The 15,827-nt window shown below is 40.8% G+C and overlaps 1 protein-coding gene across 4 annotated transcripts in view; it reads left to right on the forward strand.

Annotated features, from left to right (window-relative positions):
• The window catches only part of si:ch73-335l21.1 (insulin receptor substrate 1-B), a 48,376-nt gene extending 38,999 nt beyond the window's left edge, over nt 1–9,377 (forward strand). For all 4 annotated transcript variants that reach the window (XM_067523376.1, XM_067523378.1, XM_067523377.1 and 1 more), the window contains one exon: nt 5,903–9,377. Coding sequence is in view for 1 of the 4 variants with exons in the window: in XM_067523380.1 (XP_067379481.1) it covers nt 5,903–5,910 (8 nt within the window). In the remaining 3 variants the exon portion in view is untranslated. The remainder of the gene's footprint in view (nt 1–5,902) is intronic.
• Nucleotides 9,378–15,827: the final 6,450 nt, after the last annotated feature.

Genomic DNA, 15,827 nt, shown 5'->3' on the forward strand with positions numbered 1-15,827 from the left:
ACCGGCATTAAGAAGAACAAAACTGAAGTCAGCTTTATAAATGTTAGGGTTTTTATAGAGTGAATCTCCAAAATGAAAAGAAACCTTCTCTCCCACTGAGGTACAGTATCTGTTCTAATTTGGAGCTACAGCTCAATCACTTGCCTATAAAACACAAATCTTTTTATTCACGCTGTAAAATCCATTTCCCTCATACCTCATGTCAATTGAAAGAGGGTTAAGTTGCAACTCCAGGCACTAAATATGTGCATTTGTTGTCCCTATAAACCTGCATGCATTTTAATGCATACAGTTTGTATTTTGCACTATACAGAGACACAGATGCTATACAAAGATTGTTGCAATTACTGTGATAAATAATGTCATAAAACTGTAAATTAAATAGGCTGACATAGTGTTGCTCAAAGTGACGTTTTAAAATGTCATTTTCTCCAACCGAACGTCTTAAATCAAGACATTTGACTCTGTGTAAAATGTGAAAGGCAGCAGACACATGAAGAAGCTGAATCCAGAGAATATTTTAGTTTGACAATTTGAGAAATGTTCATATGATTTACTAACCGACTCATTATTTAAGCCGTAGTGTAAAGTACTGTAATCCCAGCGCAACCTTTGTTCTGAACTCAATGAAACTGTGTAAACTGCCTACGACAAGATTGGGACCATTTCCAAAAGCTTCCATGTGCACACCCACATACACAAACACAATATAAGGTTCAGTAAACCCTCAAGCAGTCCTACCGACTTCTGTTAATGTATGTGTCAGAAGTGCAGAAGCCTTTTATGATTTACAGCCTGTTGACAGCCCGGTACGTAAAGGCCCACATGCTTGCCCGGGATCCTGACACGGTAAATAAAAACTGGACGTTCAGGTTTTTTGTTCTGGGATGATCCAAAAAGACCCGGATGTGAGCGTGCATGTTTAGCTGTGAATGTGGATCTCCCACCCTCTAATTTTCCCCCCACTCAGCAGCGCTGCTCTGTCTGTCTCTTCCTGTGCCCACACATTCCAACTCCTCTGTGTGCCGTAACACACCCACTCAGTCACTGACAACTAGCACACAGCCTTTTGTTTTGTTTTTGTTTTTTCACTTAAATTATTAGTGTCATATCAAAACATAAATCTGAACGAAATTACATTTTATTTGGGTTTAACCTATTAATATGTCACGTAAAAACTTTAGGACTTTCTCGCTCAGTCATCTTCCTTAACTGTCTGCAGAGCATAATCACCTTGTGTGAATATCCTCTGCCCATGTGTGTGCTAAATATTTATTACATAGCTATTGTAGCTGCTGTGATTGACAGCGGCAGAGTTAAAAGCAGAATAAAAATGTGTGTGAAATTGCAGTATCTCACACCCTGATCTCCACTGGCAACTGTGTGGTATAACGTATGACAATTAGCATTAAGAAAAAGTGTGTACTGTGTTCACTGCTCTCATAATGGGTGTGTTTGAAACAATAAAACGCTTCCAGTGAGAATATTGATTGATAGCTATTAGGCATCTTGTTGAGTGGTTAGCAACTAAATTTTCTGTTAGAAGACGACATTATTAAAGTGGTTGTGTTCATGAACTTCACTTGCCATAAATCACTCATCAGTCGAGTACACTGGACATTTCTGCGATGCCCTTGTTTGTGGATTTTTATTTCTTTATTTATTTTTGTTGATTTGTGCGGCCTTGCTAATGTTTCAAGCTCACCCAACAAACAGCCCTTCTTTTGTTTACTCCAAACATTTGGCCACTTTAGAGTAAAAATACAGTAAAATAGAGTAAAGAAGATCAGTGTGGAGACCCACGCAGAGAGTGAATTGTAATTTTATTTTTATTATCTTATATTTTATTCTTCTGAATTATCGCAACCTCTAATTTATTACTTTCTTGCCCATATTTTAACATAAATTGGGCAAAGATGGACCAGACTTTGCATGTTTGCTTATTATGTTTTTAAGCTACTGGACATACAGGTCATACAGGAGGCAGATAATAAAGTGTGTGGGCCCGGTCAGCATGTCGTGACAGCTTTACGGACCACGTTTAGAAGGTTTGCAGGTGCTCAGGGGTTTGCAGGGAAGAACAGAGATGGATACTCAGTGAACTGTGTCTGAAAGTCTTTCGCCGTGACGACTCATTGGACAAAGTCACACAGAGTCAGTTCCATTGTTCCGGGTCACCCTTTCAAGTGTGGGTATTAACAGTTAATTAACACAACTTGTTGCACATGTTTGCACAACACATTGAATGAACTTTGAGCGAGCGTTCACCATGAGGCGAGGTCACCAGTGAAAGCCCTTCTGACAGCTGTGAAACTGAGACCCCCACCCACCCACACACACACACACACACACACACACACACACACACAAAGATTGGGGAGATGGATACTCAGATTTTGCACAGCTACCTTTGAAGCCCACAGGAGGCAAAGTGTTTGATACTCTTATCCACACATAAGCCAGATTCATGACTAAGAAATAAGTGCTGTGAAATCAGACACATACACTGTGGTCAGGCTGCGAACATTATATCTTCATAACTGACAGACTTTCTGGCGTCACTGGGGGAAATTAAATGAGGTGACACAGGAGCTATCCTGCTACTCCAGCCTGCCAGCATTCACTCTGTGCATCTGCAGCTGTCCTGACGCTGGATCCCGGCTTATGTTGCTCCACTGTACCTCTAACCCACTGGCCTGTGTGCAGAATAGATGATTTAACGGAATCAAGTACTCTGGAATAGCAGCAGTGGAGGATTGCAAGAGCTAAAGTCGCTGGCATGAAAAATTGCTGCCATTGTGGAAAAACTGTTTGAGTGGGATGGCAGGGATTTTCACATCCTTCTATTAATCTAATTCCTTAATGTTTTCCAGGAAAAACGTATTTACTTTACTTTGTGTCAGTGTGTAGATCAAAGGTCATGGATTGTGTCACTTGGAGGTGGAAGGGCTTCTTGCACTAAAAACATCTCTGCAGGTTGGATGCATGCCGATATGCTACTAAACCTGGTTCCATCTGATTTTGCTCAAGTCAAAAGCATAGAGAGACAAATCCAAGGAGCAGCACATTTTTTGCCCTGGGGCTTATAAATGCATGTAAAAAGATGAGTCAGTGATAAGAACCAAGGGGATTTCCAAATTTCTTTTAGCTCGTGCTGGTTTCTGTCCAGTGATATCCAGCAACACGGGACAATTTGACGATGCCTTGTACCCTTTTTGTCTTTGTTTTCACCCAGTGTAACCAGTCTAACAGCTGCAATGCTGTTTCCTTTAAAGTAAAATCACATTTAACCCAAACTGGCTGAGTGACCAGTGAACTCAGTGACTCGCATTACGTTGCTTAGACCAGCTCTGTGTATTGTGGGTGCCGGGGGCAGCATGGAAATGACAGACTGACACAGACGATTTACAACCAGAGAACAGGGTGGCTTTCAATTTTCACCAGTCCTCAATTGAGACATCGCATAGACCCAGACTCTCCTAATTACACACACACACACACACACACACACACACACAGGCGACTTCAGAACAGTTATTGGCTAGACACGGACTGCGGAGGCTGATAGCCTTGTCTAACCTCTTGATTTAAACAGTCTGGGAAAGGAAGGGGGAAGCAAAGCACACACACAATCGCTACTGCGGTCATTATAACATCGATTTGCCCACAGATGGAGAAACGATGCAAGGAAATGAATGAGATCGATAGACAAACCACCAAGGGAGGGTCACACTGATGGAAAGGGGAGGGTAGATCGGGCCAAATAGGAAAGCAAAATGTGATCAGTGTCCAGAAGAGGAAACATTTCCTGTGCAGTTAGCATACAAGAGGGTAAATGTGAGTGTGCATGAGAAGGGCACTTGTTTAGCGTGTTCTTGTGTATAATTGCACGTGTCTGTGTTTGGGGAAAGGTCATCATAAGCAAATGTCATCCACATAATTATAGTACCTCCCTTGTTGCTGTTTGCCTGGTTTCATGAGAGTTTGCGTGTGTGTCCATGGCAGTGCACCAGTGCGTATCCAGCCCGTCTCCTCCGGTCCCTTTGCTTGGCTGGCTTGATTAATTGTATTGCTGTTTTTGAGCTACCAGCCTGCCCGGCTGTATGAGAGAGCGGCTCCACTCCGGTCCTCAGCGCACCGCTTTAGGCCGTCGTGGCTTGCCCGGCTGGCGGGCACCGTCTGTGCTGAACAGGGACTAAATATAGCTCGCTGCACCAGAAAAAAGGAAAAACTGGAGAGAGAGAGGGAGAGAGAGGGAGGGAAGGGCGTAAATACAGATTACCCTCATACAAATAGACCATCAAGCACTGCTGGGGAATTTTATGCAATGAGACATGGGGAATTCTCTTTTCGCTTGTTTCTTTCTAGCTTTGTTATTTTGAGAGCCTGCGGAGGAGGGCCTTTGGTGTGAGTCCTCACATTAGACAGCAAGTAACCCAGTTCAAAGGGCAATATCTAATCTTTATCATGTAATAATGTTTAACTCTGGAAGCCTATAGGGTATTTCATTTACTCTTTAATTGAACCAATTGTTACATGACAAAATGTTTAGGTGTGTAGCAAATCCGTTCATGCAACAGTAACATAACATTGCCTTGGGTTTAAAGGCCCATACGGTTAAACTCATGCCACAGTTTAAAAAAAAAAATAATTAAAAAAAAAAAAATTCTGTGTCAGCATGTGAGACATATTACAGAGTTGGGTCAGCCTGTGTGCTCTCCATCACATCATGTTGTATTGTGATTGGCTGGTTTGGAGACGATGGATCTTCCTGCATAATGACATTTCACAAGCTTTCTCTCCCAACCTGTCAACATTTTTGCCCAAAATCACTTTAAAGGTGGGGTCATTTGTATTATGTGTCATCCAGCTACATCGTCACAAAAGCACACTTGTCCCATCGTCATTGTAGGAAACGACAATCAAACCATGGCATCGAAACAGTTCTGGAACTAGGAATATAGAGCTAAGCTAGTTTAGAGCAGTTTAATTTATTAATGCCAACATGTTTTCCTGACAGTTCTGACATGTAAAATTCTCCATCTGTGCTGTTAGAAACTTACAACAAGAAGACATGGTGAAGAGCACAAGTGTTCAGATTCAGTGATAATAAAACTTTATTGATGCTGAAAACCTGTGCATATTTACCTTTTCTCACAGATAATATTGATTAGGCATCAGCAAGAGAAACAAAGAATCACATCCCTACCAGAATCAATAAGGGCATTGGTATCAATAAAACCTTATCAACTCCTCCATCCCTTGTTGGCATATTAGATTTTAGACATCATTCGGTGATCCAACAAGCATTTTTGTTGAAGCATGCTGACCCCTTCCATCAGCTGCTGTCATCCTGCAGTGCAATCGACTGTAGAACCACCATTTTGCAAAACAAGAACAAACACATGGCTGCATGACACCATGTAATTTCACTGCGCTCTCGTTCTCTCTCTCTCTCTCTCTGCTCCAAAGCAGAACCATCATCAAGTCTGTATTCCCGATAATCATCTTATAACTGTGCAAACAAGGCTGGGACTGACTGGTGTTGGTTAGATTGCAGTAGTGAAAAATCTGGTTTTCTTTATGCTGGCCCACACACACTTGACTCTTTGCCTGCAGCCATAGGTGTCCTCACTTTCTTCCTGCCGCCGTTCTTGGATCCATTTCTTCCTGAGTAGTTTTCACTGTGTATTTTTATTGTTTGTTTAGGGTCACTGTGTTCCCGGGCTGATAAGGAGATGCAGATATCATACATTAGATGTTTAATTAATCCGATAAGGAAAAGACACTGTATATACATGTCATAATATTTATTTCATCTTCATGTCTGAGTTCTTGTTTATTCTGCATTTAACCAAACCATTTCCTCTCTCTCTGCATGTGTCTCCTTTTTTTTTTCCAGAGTGCTGATGTCAGTTGGGAAAACAATCTGGTACCACTCAGTGCTTCAAATCTCTGCCTGTTCCTTCTGTGACGAGAAATCGCATCGATCACAGCAGCTGGATCGGACACACCCGTGAAGCACTTTGACAGAGACAGATGGAAACCTTTTTTCTTCTCCCTTTGATCTTGTCAGTTGTGGAAACTGACTGAGATGCGTGCCAAATGACATTCTTGAAAAATGTATTTGCTGCTCTCATTCCTTGAGTGAAAGCCAATCAGAGAGGGGTACAAAAATGAATAATGGTGTTGAAAACTTAAATCATTAAGAGAACAATGGTGGCTATTTAGTGTATGAAAAAAATTACATAAGAAATATATATCTGCTCAAAAAGTGCCTCATTTTCAGATTGTAGCCATTTTACAAAGAACGTCAACTTAGCGTTAACTAACTAAAGCTTTATAGTTTTTCATGCTTAATTTGATGTACATAGTTACAAAAGAAAATGCAGCAGATATTGAGAAAGGTGGGTAGCACTGGTGTAAGCTTTTGCTGCATTCATGTCGTTTAGGATTGATGGTAGACAGCGCTTGACATTCATTTTTTGCTCACTGGCCACTGTGGCTAGTGGTTTTCCAAAGTTAGTAGCCACATTTTCACTGGCTTCAATTTTAAGAAACAGGGGTAGTCAATTATGATTTAAGGAGGTCCGGATAGAGGTGTAGAGATCCGCAGCATCATCATGTTTAAGTTGCTTTATAAGTTAGTTATACTTTACAAATACTTTATAAATATTGAAGTAGCATTGTCATTGTATCAACGTTTGCACTGTGGGAAGTCAATGACTCAAGTCAAACGAAAAAAAGCTAAACCTCATAGCTATTTCAAAAACTTTCTGTGAAACTCTAGACTCTAGTTGGCGTTAAGATTGCTTATTTTCTGTAGCCAAATTGCTGAATTTAGTGGGTAATTTTCTGCGACTGTAATTTTGTGCTTTGTTTCGTAGTGGTATTTCGCATTCTGACGTTCAACCACTGCTATCGTCTCAGAGCAGATGAGACACAGCAGTTTTAAGCTTACAGTCCCGTCCATTCCGACCTAAATATGCCGGCTGCGGCTCTGGGTTATTAGTATTAGTGACCGCTGCTTTAAACATCCCCGAACTGAGTGAATGAGTAAACGCTGTGCGCAGGTAGTGCTCATGGGAGTTGTAGTGTCATGGTGCCACAATAGTAATGGACAGTTTCAGGCTGGTGGAAGTGACTGCGTTACCTGCCACTGCTGAAATCCACTAGCGCTTTTTGGGTTGATGGGTGTTGACTTAGGCTGGTTTAAGGCATCTATATTTATGTATTAAATGCACTGTATAACTTAAAGCCACGTAGGAAATTAAATTTCTCATTGATAATTACATTTTGCAACAACTCAATAGAACAATAAATCTGTTATGACATGAATGCAGCATTTTTGCTAATGTAAATAATGATACCAGTACTAGCAATCTGCTGGCCTCCCTGTCTACTGTGAGAAACGTTAGCATAGCTGCTGTTAGCTGACTGCTCATTACAATTTCTTTTGCTTTTACTGGGTCGAGCTTCTTTCTTTTTCGTCTTACTTTTAATAGTCAATCAACAAAAGTGATAAACAGGCTTAAAACAAAAGGCACCCATAGTGGTTGGACACTGTAGCTTGCTAGCTATATTACCACCAGCTTGGTGAGATAACTGTAGTAGCATCATGCCAGGATGAAAATACACCACCCTGCTGACTACAGCTCCGGGTGCAGACCCCTGATATAAAGCCAAGCAATCCAATTAGTGCTATTAGCTTCAGACACTTGCGTCTCACCTAATCCCATCCCTCTCAGGATGCTAAATTACATATGGTACACGCAGCTAAGGATAGAGAACCTATCAATAGTCGCGCTAAAGCTAGCTTCATAGCACCCAGCCCCTTGCTTTTAGCACCACAAAAGGATCGGTTCTTAGTCCAGCCTGTCCGTAGGAATTTAAAAGAAAAAACTCATGCTACTAATCAAACAGCTCAGTTACATTATTAATTAAAGTATGCAGCATTTTAAAGAGTTTTTTTCACTTTTTAAATGTTTAAACAGGTTGAACTGAAAGTGTTTGGACACTAAATCCTTCTTTAGGACTCTATCTCCTTACCTCCCTCCTTTCTGTCTTTGGGTCTTACTTTAATCTCTGCTATGCATCAGCACTTAAGTGCCTGTCTGTCCTAAATATCTTGTGTCTCTCTGCCCATGTGTCTTAGCAGCTATAGCACTAATAGAGCTGTCCTAGCAGAATATAACAAACCTATTTTATGTCTATTTTTGTCTGTACAGTTCTCATACAATCACCTATGTTTGTTCTGTGTGATCATGGTCTATCAAGTGACTTGACTGACAGCCATGGCCCTAAAGTCAGAGGAGTTTTGGACTGTTTCACTCAAATGTATGGTTGTCAGTGTCAAATCACAAAAACAAAAAACTAAGACTCAGCTGTTCTCGCCTCCAGCAGCACCTCAAGAAACAACCTTCACCTCTCAAGTCTTCATTGTTTTGTTTTTAAAATGTAACATTTTACGTTCCCCTGTTGTTTTCTCGACGCGGGGGGGGGCTGTGACATATCTCGCTTTGCAGTCTGCTTACGTGACTCTCGGAGATAACGGTCAGCGTGAAAACTTGCGTATGCTTTAACCTTGAATTTGTCTATGACCTTGATCAGTGGATAAATAGAAATGCATGAAGAGAAAGAAAAAGCCACCACCACAACAAAGCAACAAAAAACCTGAAAATGCATCTATGTAGCTAAACATTATACTCGTGTGTTTGTCTGCATGCCTCGGAAGTTTATGAACCTTTTGCAATCTGGTCGCACGACTGCCGAAGCCTCAAAGTGCAGCTTTATGACAAGCAGATGGCTATTAGAAATTGGACTTCAATGCATAAAACACAAAGGCAGTAGCTTAAAAGCAGACTTGCAGGCAAACGCATGATTGGTTGAAATGTTTCTAATGTATGTTGGAAATGTTCTCGTATTCTCAGTTTTCACTCAAAACACTCATGCTTGAAGGTACTTGTAGTTTAGAAAAGAAAGCGCACAAATGGACTTGCTTTCAATCCTGCCATTTAGAGCTCGGACTGTCTCGAGAACTTTTGATCGATCCCAGTTTTTACTGTCCAACTGCCTACGGCTCAGAAAATCACTACCAGAAATCATGAATAAAGCTCCTTCAGAGCTCAGACGAATGAGGGTTAAGTGTGTGATTGTATTCATTGCATTGTTTGCAAGATGTTCATAAAGTGTGCAGGAAAGTGCTGCTGTTGTTCTGAATTGTTTTATTTCTTCCCCCTGTTGCCACGAGGGAATGCACAGAATGGGAATATTGTGTCATTTGCCTTTGATGTAGTTTTTCTTCTGTTGTGTAGGAATTTGGCAAAAACATGGCAACATCAGACAACAGATTTTGTTCATTAAACCATTTAAACCTACGTCTGCTTCACCCACCTTCATCCACCCGACTGCAACTATTTGTGATGCTCCAGGGGTTTTACAGTGCTTGTGCATGCAGTGAAAGAACTCATGAATGTAGAATAACGGGAATCAGCTTTTCAATAGCCAAAAGTTAGAACTAACAATGTTCTAATCACAATTAATGGTCAAATCAACTTTGCTCTTTGCAAGGAACAGAAATTTTCAGGTTAAATGGCTGAAGCAGAAGAAATCACAAACAAGCTCACGATCCCACTGCTACAATAACTAAACACACAACTATAGTATAAAGGCTGGGTGTGAAATCACCTGCACAACAGCTTCGTTGTGTTGACTAACTTGAGATTTCTGTTGAGGATGTGCGTCCATTCTGGCAAGTCATCTTCTGCAGAGTTTATAAAGTCCTGACAGGTTTTTGTTGCACTGACAGAACTTTTTATGTGGGAGTATGGTTGATTTTTCTTATAATTTTTCACTTTTTTTTTCACAATTTTTGTGCTAAACTGGATTTTTGGTCTGTCCTGACCAGGAGGGGCATCCCAGAAAGAAAATTAAAAAAAAATGTTTTTTTACTTCAGGTAATAGGGTCATGTGCTCTGTGTTTGTGTGTTTTGCTTGACCACATGTTTGTGTGTTCTGCTCCGTTTCACTGAAACATGACATGCAGCAACTCTTGATTGTGCTGTTGCTGATAACGTTTAAGCTGTCAGCAGCTTTTAAGCTGGTTTACCTGATGATCTGCTTCAGTTCTTTGGTCAGTCTTAATATGACAGTGGCCACTGGTTTGAGTACATCTACACTAAGTTGAATAAATTCAGATAGTTTTAGTGCACAATGGCTTGGCCACACCAAGAGTTTCAGCTTGTTTCTATTTCCATCGACATTTAAAAAGATAAAAACTGGTGCTGTCTTCTCCTCTTGAGCATGCACGGAGAAAACCAGCCACAGAAAACAAAACAAGAAATATACTGTTTTTATTTCTTTTTAACATACTGTTTATAGCAAGCAGACAAGAATTTCAACTAAAGTTTAGGGTTGTGGCAAAGTACAGCAGAGGGGAAATAGCAAACTGGATTCGTCTGAAATGCACCGAACAGCGATTCTATAAAGGTCTGTACACAGTAAGACACTGATGTTTTGAGACACTCCAGAGGCAGATTAAATCTTTATGTTGATGATTCACATTCATGTTAGGAAGTGACATGTATCCAGCTTCAGTGTGAACATTGTTGAGGTACTAAACTACCACAAATGTGCCAATTTAACTGAAATGTAAACCATGTGTTTTCAACAGTAACAACAATCTCATTTGTGCAACAGTAAAGTCACGCAATTTCCCCCAAAAGACTGCACAGTTACAAGATTTTTCTTCTAGTTTGCCTTGAGGGGAAGCTTCTCCATAAGTGTCCAATAAATCTGACACTTCCTAATCTTTCATTCACCCCTATGTTTGTTGTCGAGCTCCTCTGTGTTTATTATTACTGAACTGTGAGATGCTGACATCAACTGAAGACGGAGGCAATATGTACGCGAACAGAAATGGGCATTAATGAGTAGAGTGGTGTGGAAAATGAAAAAAGAGGTTTAGGGTGGATTAGGGTAATGATTGAGGCTCTTTCTGTTTTTGTTTTTTTTTAAGGTTATTTAAAAATCTCAATCTTTCATCTGGAACTTAAGTAGAGTTGAAGATACTCCCACTGTGACATCACACTGGGTATAAGAAAGGCTATGACCCTTAGACATCATCCTAACATTTGAAACATCCTGTTCAAGTCTTAATTGTGAATGAGATTGGTTCTAATGTTTTGGCACTGAATTCATTTTGAATAGTGGGGTCAAAACATTAGACCCACCTCTTCTCATAATGGATTCCAGTATGACTTCAATACCCACTTTGACCTCAATAATAAACACATAGAATTCTCACCTTTCTGACAGTTTCAACTTAGAAAACTGAGAAATTATAACCCTGTGAAAATTTTAATTCATGGCAGAGCCACTGTATTGGACTGCAGTAAATTGCACAGGTCACAATGCTATGTCACAAAACTTATTTTCCATAAAAATCCAGATTCCAATGGAAAAGTCCCATCGACTTTTTATGGAGGGAACCAGAAAGATGCTTCCTGTTTGGCCTACAAAAAAATCTTCATCCCTAAAGCACTTTATTAAATGGCACTGCTTTAATTGGCTGAGGCTGAACATGAAGGCCACGCGCCCAGCCAATCAGACTATGGGGCTTATGAGTAATGCAAACAGATAATGGACTGACACATCAATCTGGTAAACAGTTTTGGAGAAAGATTTAAATGAATAATATGTTATAAGTATGTTAAAAATTGTAAAATAGATTTAGTAATTATAAGTCAGAAGGCACAATAATATGTCAGGTAATAATATAATTGAATAATAACAGCTTTGTAAAAAAATACAATTCAATTTGAGTGCGCATCATCAACAGCTATGATAAAAGATCTGATTGCCACTTCAGTGTGTAATGTCAATTTAGTATTAGTCTGGACAAAGGGGCAAGATGTGTTTATGACTTTAACTGGTGCAGTGTAGCCATAGCCTGAGTTTAACATTCCTGGAGGGATTTATAGATCAGGCTGAGTTCTCCAAACAGCTGCTAGAAAAAGAAAAGTTGACAAAGAGGGAAAAGTCAAACAACAAAAGAACGTGTGGTTTCTTTTGTTTCTGTGACACACTGCTATGTTTCCTTTTGAGGGATGTCACAGGGATAATTGTTGAAAAGCGACAAGCTTAAGACAGAAAAACAACAGAGCTACTGATGTACGGGGGGAAGAGAAGAGCTGGAGACAATTTACTGCCTGAGACAAGTGTGAACATCTGCATGAAATGCCACAGACACAGGCTCATGCCCCTCACACTTGGACTCACATACATGCAGTCGCTCCCGGAGGCTGCGACCACAGCACACATCATACTGTAACGTGGAAAAGAAAACAGACAGATTGAAATGGACAAAAGGCTTTGTAGTCAGTCACATTCACCACTCCCATTGATAAGAACGTTTGCACTCGAGATTGGCGGGTTGCCAGTGGAGTTAATTTCTCGTCTCACCGGTAATTTAATCTTACTTCCCACAACCCTCTCACTCTCTCTCAACACCAAGTTTAATTAAAAAAGTTTTACTTTAAACTCAAGGTAAATCTGTGTGTCTTTGTCTTCTTAATCTACATGTCTGGGATCTTTTATCAACTCACCCTCATCCACAGATGGTCAAGAAAAAACCCAACCCACAACTAAAAGGTGGCTGTGTGCTGCAGGAATTAATGAGACATCAATGAGAACGCACACACACACATACGCACACAGAGACAGAGATCAAGCCTGCACCTGTAGAAGCTCTCACTTCCCTTACTGAGTAACAATAAGGTTAATGTGGACAACAAAAGCCTGACAGCACATGTGTGAGAGAAGAAGCAGCCAATGAAACCAATGTTCCCTCTACTTTTTTTCACGTTTCTTAAACAAAATGAGTCATTGGGAATTAGAAGCCCTTCAGATTTGTTAGTTTCGGCAGAGGCATTTCACTTTTCACATGATGCTCCTACTCAGTAGCTGACATTTAACATTATAGCGGTAACTTTTCTCATGATGTATTTTCTCAAAAAAAGTCAGTTTTTTATTAATGAATAAACAGATTATGAGAATTTTCTTTCTTGTGCAACCTGTTCCTAAGGCGATTGAAAGCTCTAAGGCGATGGAGAGCTCGCAGCAGTTTCACTTGAAACTAAACTCATTTTCTTTGGTTGTTGTGTGAAGTCAGATATTCTCAAGTCTATTGTACAGTTCTCATTCCCAGTGTTTTGTGTGGACAAACGGAGCACGGTGGAAATGTGGAGCTCTATCAGTCCTTGGATGAGGAGGGAATTGGCACAGCTGCCATCTGGTTGTCATGGTGACAAGCAATGACAATGCCAGCCTCCACCGTGGTGACAACATCTCCGGTCAAGACAAGAGAGGGAAGGAGAAGAGAAGGAGGAGGAGGGATTCTGGATGGGAGCCAAGAGGAGAGGACATGGAGTTCAGTCACAGGGAGGTCCCAGCAGATGGGCCTGTTGAGTGGGAGTGGGCGGGTGTATCATCTCCTCATCCTGTGTGTGTGTGTGTGTGTGTGTGTGTGTGTGTGTGTGTGTGTGTGTGTGTGTGTGTGTGTGTGTGTGTGTGTGTGTGTGTGTGTGTGTGTGTGTGTGTGTGTGTGTGTGTGTGTGTGTCACAGAGAGAGAGATACTGTATCTTTGGTTTAAGCTCAGTGTGAAAGGGGGATATGATCCAAACTCTGTTACATTAAATTCTCCTGCGGCGACACAGCGGCAGAAACAGACTCAGTAACCCTGCTTGTTTACACACTGCAGGTTACACACACTTTACAGACAGTGTAGATTTCATCACAAAGTCCAGTAGCTGTTCTCAAGTGTTAAATAACATAACCCGAGCTTCATTTGTCTGAGTTTGTCCAGTTGTTGAGGTCCAAACTAACGTGGACAAGAAATCTTTAAAGGGCTCAACCAAAATAGAAATTTCACACCTGTAATTCTGTAACAACAGGCCAATGTCCATCTGCTGATAAAATCGAAAATTATAGGTCAGCTACTAAATGAACCGTGCGGTGAGATAGTTTTATCAGACATGGTTTCCATGGTTAAGAATGAACTTTAGTCCTCGGTATATGTTTATTTTTGTTTGTTTGTGAAGGCTGAGTTGTTTTTAAAGCTTATTTTCCCTTTAAATGCATTTTTTAAATGTAACTATTAAATATATTACAAAAGAAGGCTGGAAAAGAAAAAAAAAGCCTTCCTCAGACATCTAAAAAAAGGCAGACTGCCACAGCTTAAGCAAAGAGAAAATTTGAACGCATTCCACTGCTCATTAAGTGGACGTAACCTGGCTTTTACTATAAACAAAAATTGAGAAACCCAGAGAAAACTTGAAATAATTAAAAAGTAACAACTCTTCTGCAAAAGTAAAGCAACGGTCCGAACAACTTTTGGCTGCACAATTGATGAAATTAAGATAAAAGGAAGATGCACAACTTCACAGTCCACAGACGTGCAATGAGGCAGTGAATTGAAGTGAATTTCTGTATAGTCCCTGTGAGATGGTGGAGGACTGAGAGTACTGGTTTTACAGTGTTTACCTCACTTATCCCTGGCCTTGCAGATCACGTACAGTTCGTACTGCTGCATACTGGCAACAATACAGGAAGTCTTCCTGTCTTTATGACTTCCTCCACAGCGCAGACCACAGGAAGCTGACTGGATGTAGGACAAGGAAATAGCTTTTGCTCCCGCAGCAGATGTGGGAACATTAATGTCAGTGCTATTCCATGCTTCTAAATTATTTCCTTCCAGCCACGCTTATTCCAGTATGTAATAGAGGTAGCCTGTGAGTTAAAATACTACATGTGTATGTGCGGAAATTTATAGAGCCAGATTTGGATGTTTGGGAAGTAATTTCCCCCTTGTAAGTAGCCAGAATCAACCACATAAATAAAGTTACAGGTGTATAAATTGAGGTAAATTCATGAACAAGGTGCTTCTTCCTGTCAACACCATGGTTGTCTCACCTGGCCCCATGTTGTCAATTCTTGCGCAAGGAAGTATGAAATCAGATTTTGATACTAGAGGAGAGGGTAAGAAATGGGGAGAAATTAAAGCAGCTTGCTCGCTGAGACCCCCATGGTTGCCTGCCTTTTGGACTGCTTCACTGACCGATCCCTGTATGACCGTCTGCAGAACTGTTTGTCTGACACTGTGACCTGCAGCACAGGTGCTGTATTTTCTAGGTGGACTAAGGTCCTTCAACAGATGTTTTATGAGTCAGCAGTAGCCAGCTCCAGCTTCTATGCTGTGGTTTGCTGGGGCAGCAAAATGAGGGTCGCAGACGGTAACAGACTGGACAAACTAGTAAGGAGGGCTGGTTCTGTTCTAGGGAAGAAGCTGGACCCTCTGCATCTTGTGGCTGAAAGGAGAACGTTGTCCGAACTCCTCCTCGACAATCCCTCCCACCCACTCCACTGCGTGCTGGCTGCAGTGAGGAGCACTTTCAGCCAGAGACTGATCACAGTCAAGTGCTCCACAGAATGACACAGGAGATACATTCTCCCAGTGGCCATTAAACTGTTCAACTCATCCCCAAATGACATTTAGTATTGCTTTTTTGTTTTTTCATTTTATTATTTTTATTTTATTTATGTTTGCTCTTCTAGCTGGGTTTTTTCTTACTTCAGGATCAGTAGTTTGTACTTGTATATTGTCTTGGATGATGGAAGTTTTTCCTCTTTTCTACTTTTCACATGGAAAGCACTTGTGACAAGGCAACACAGTTTCCCTATGGGATCAATAAAGTTGTTTGAATCTTGAATCTTAAGAGCATCAGTAAAACGGTACAGCCACAGTGGGTGTCATTTTAAAGAAATTCTG

This window comes from Channa argus, chromosome 12 (assembly GCF_033026475.1).
Source record: "Channa argus isolate prfri chromosome 12, Channa argus male v1.0, whole genome shotgun sequence".
In the NCBI taxonomy this organism is placed as follows: Eukaryota; Metazoa; Chordata; class Actinopteri; order Anabantiformes; family Channidae; genus Channa; species Channa argus.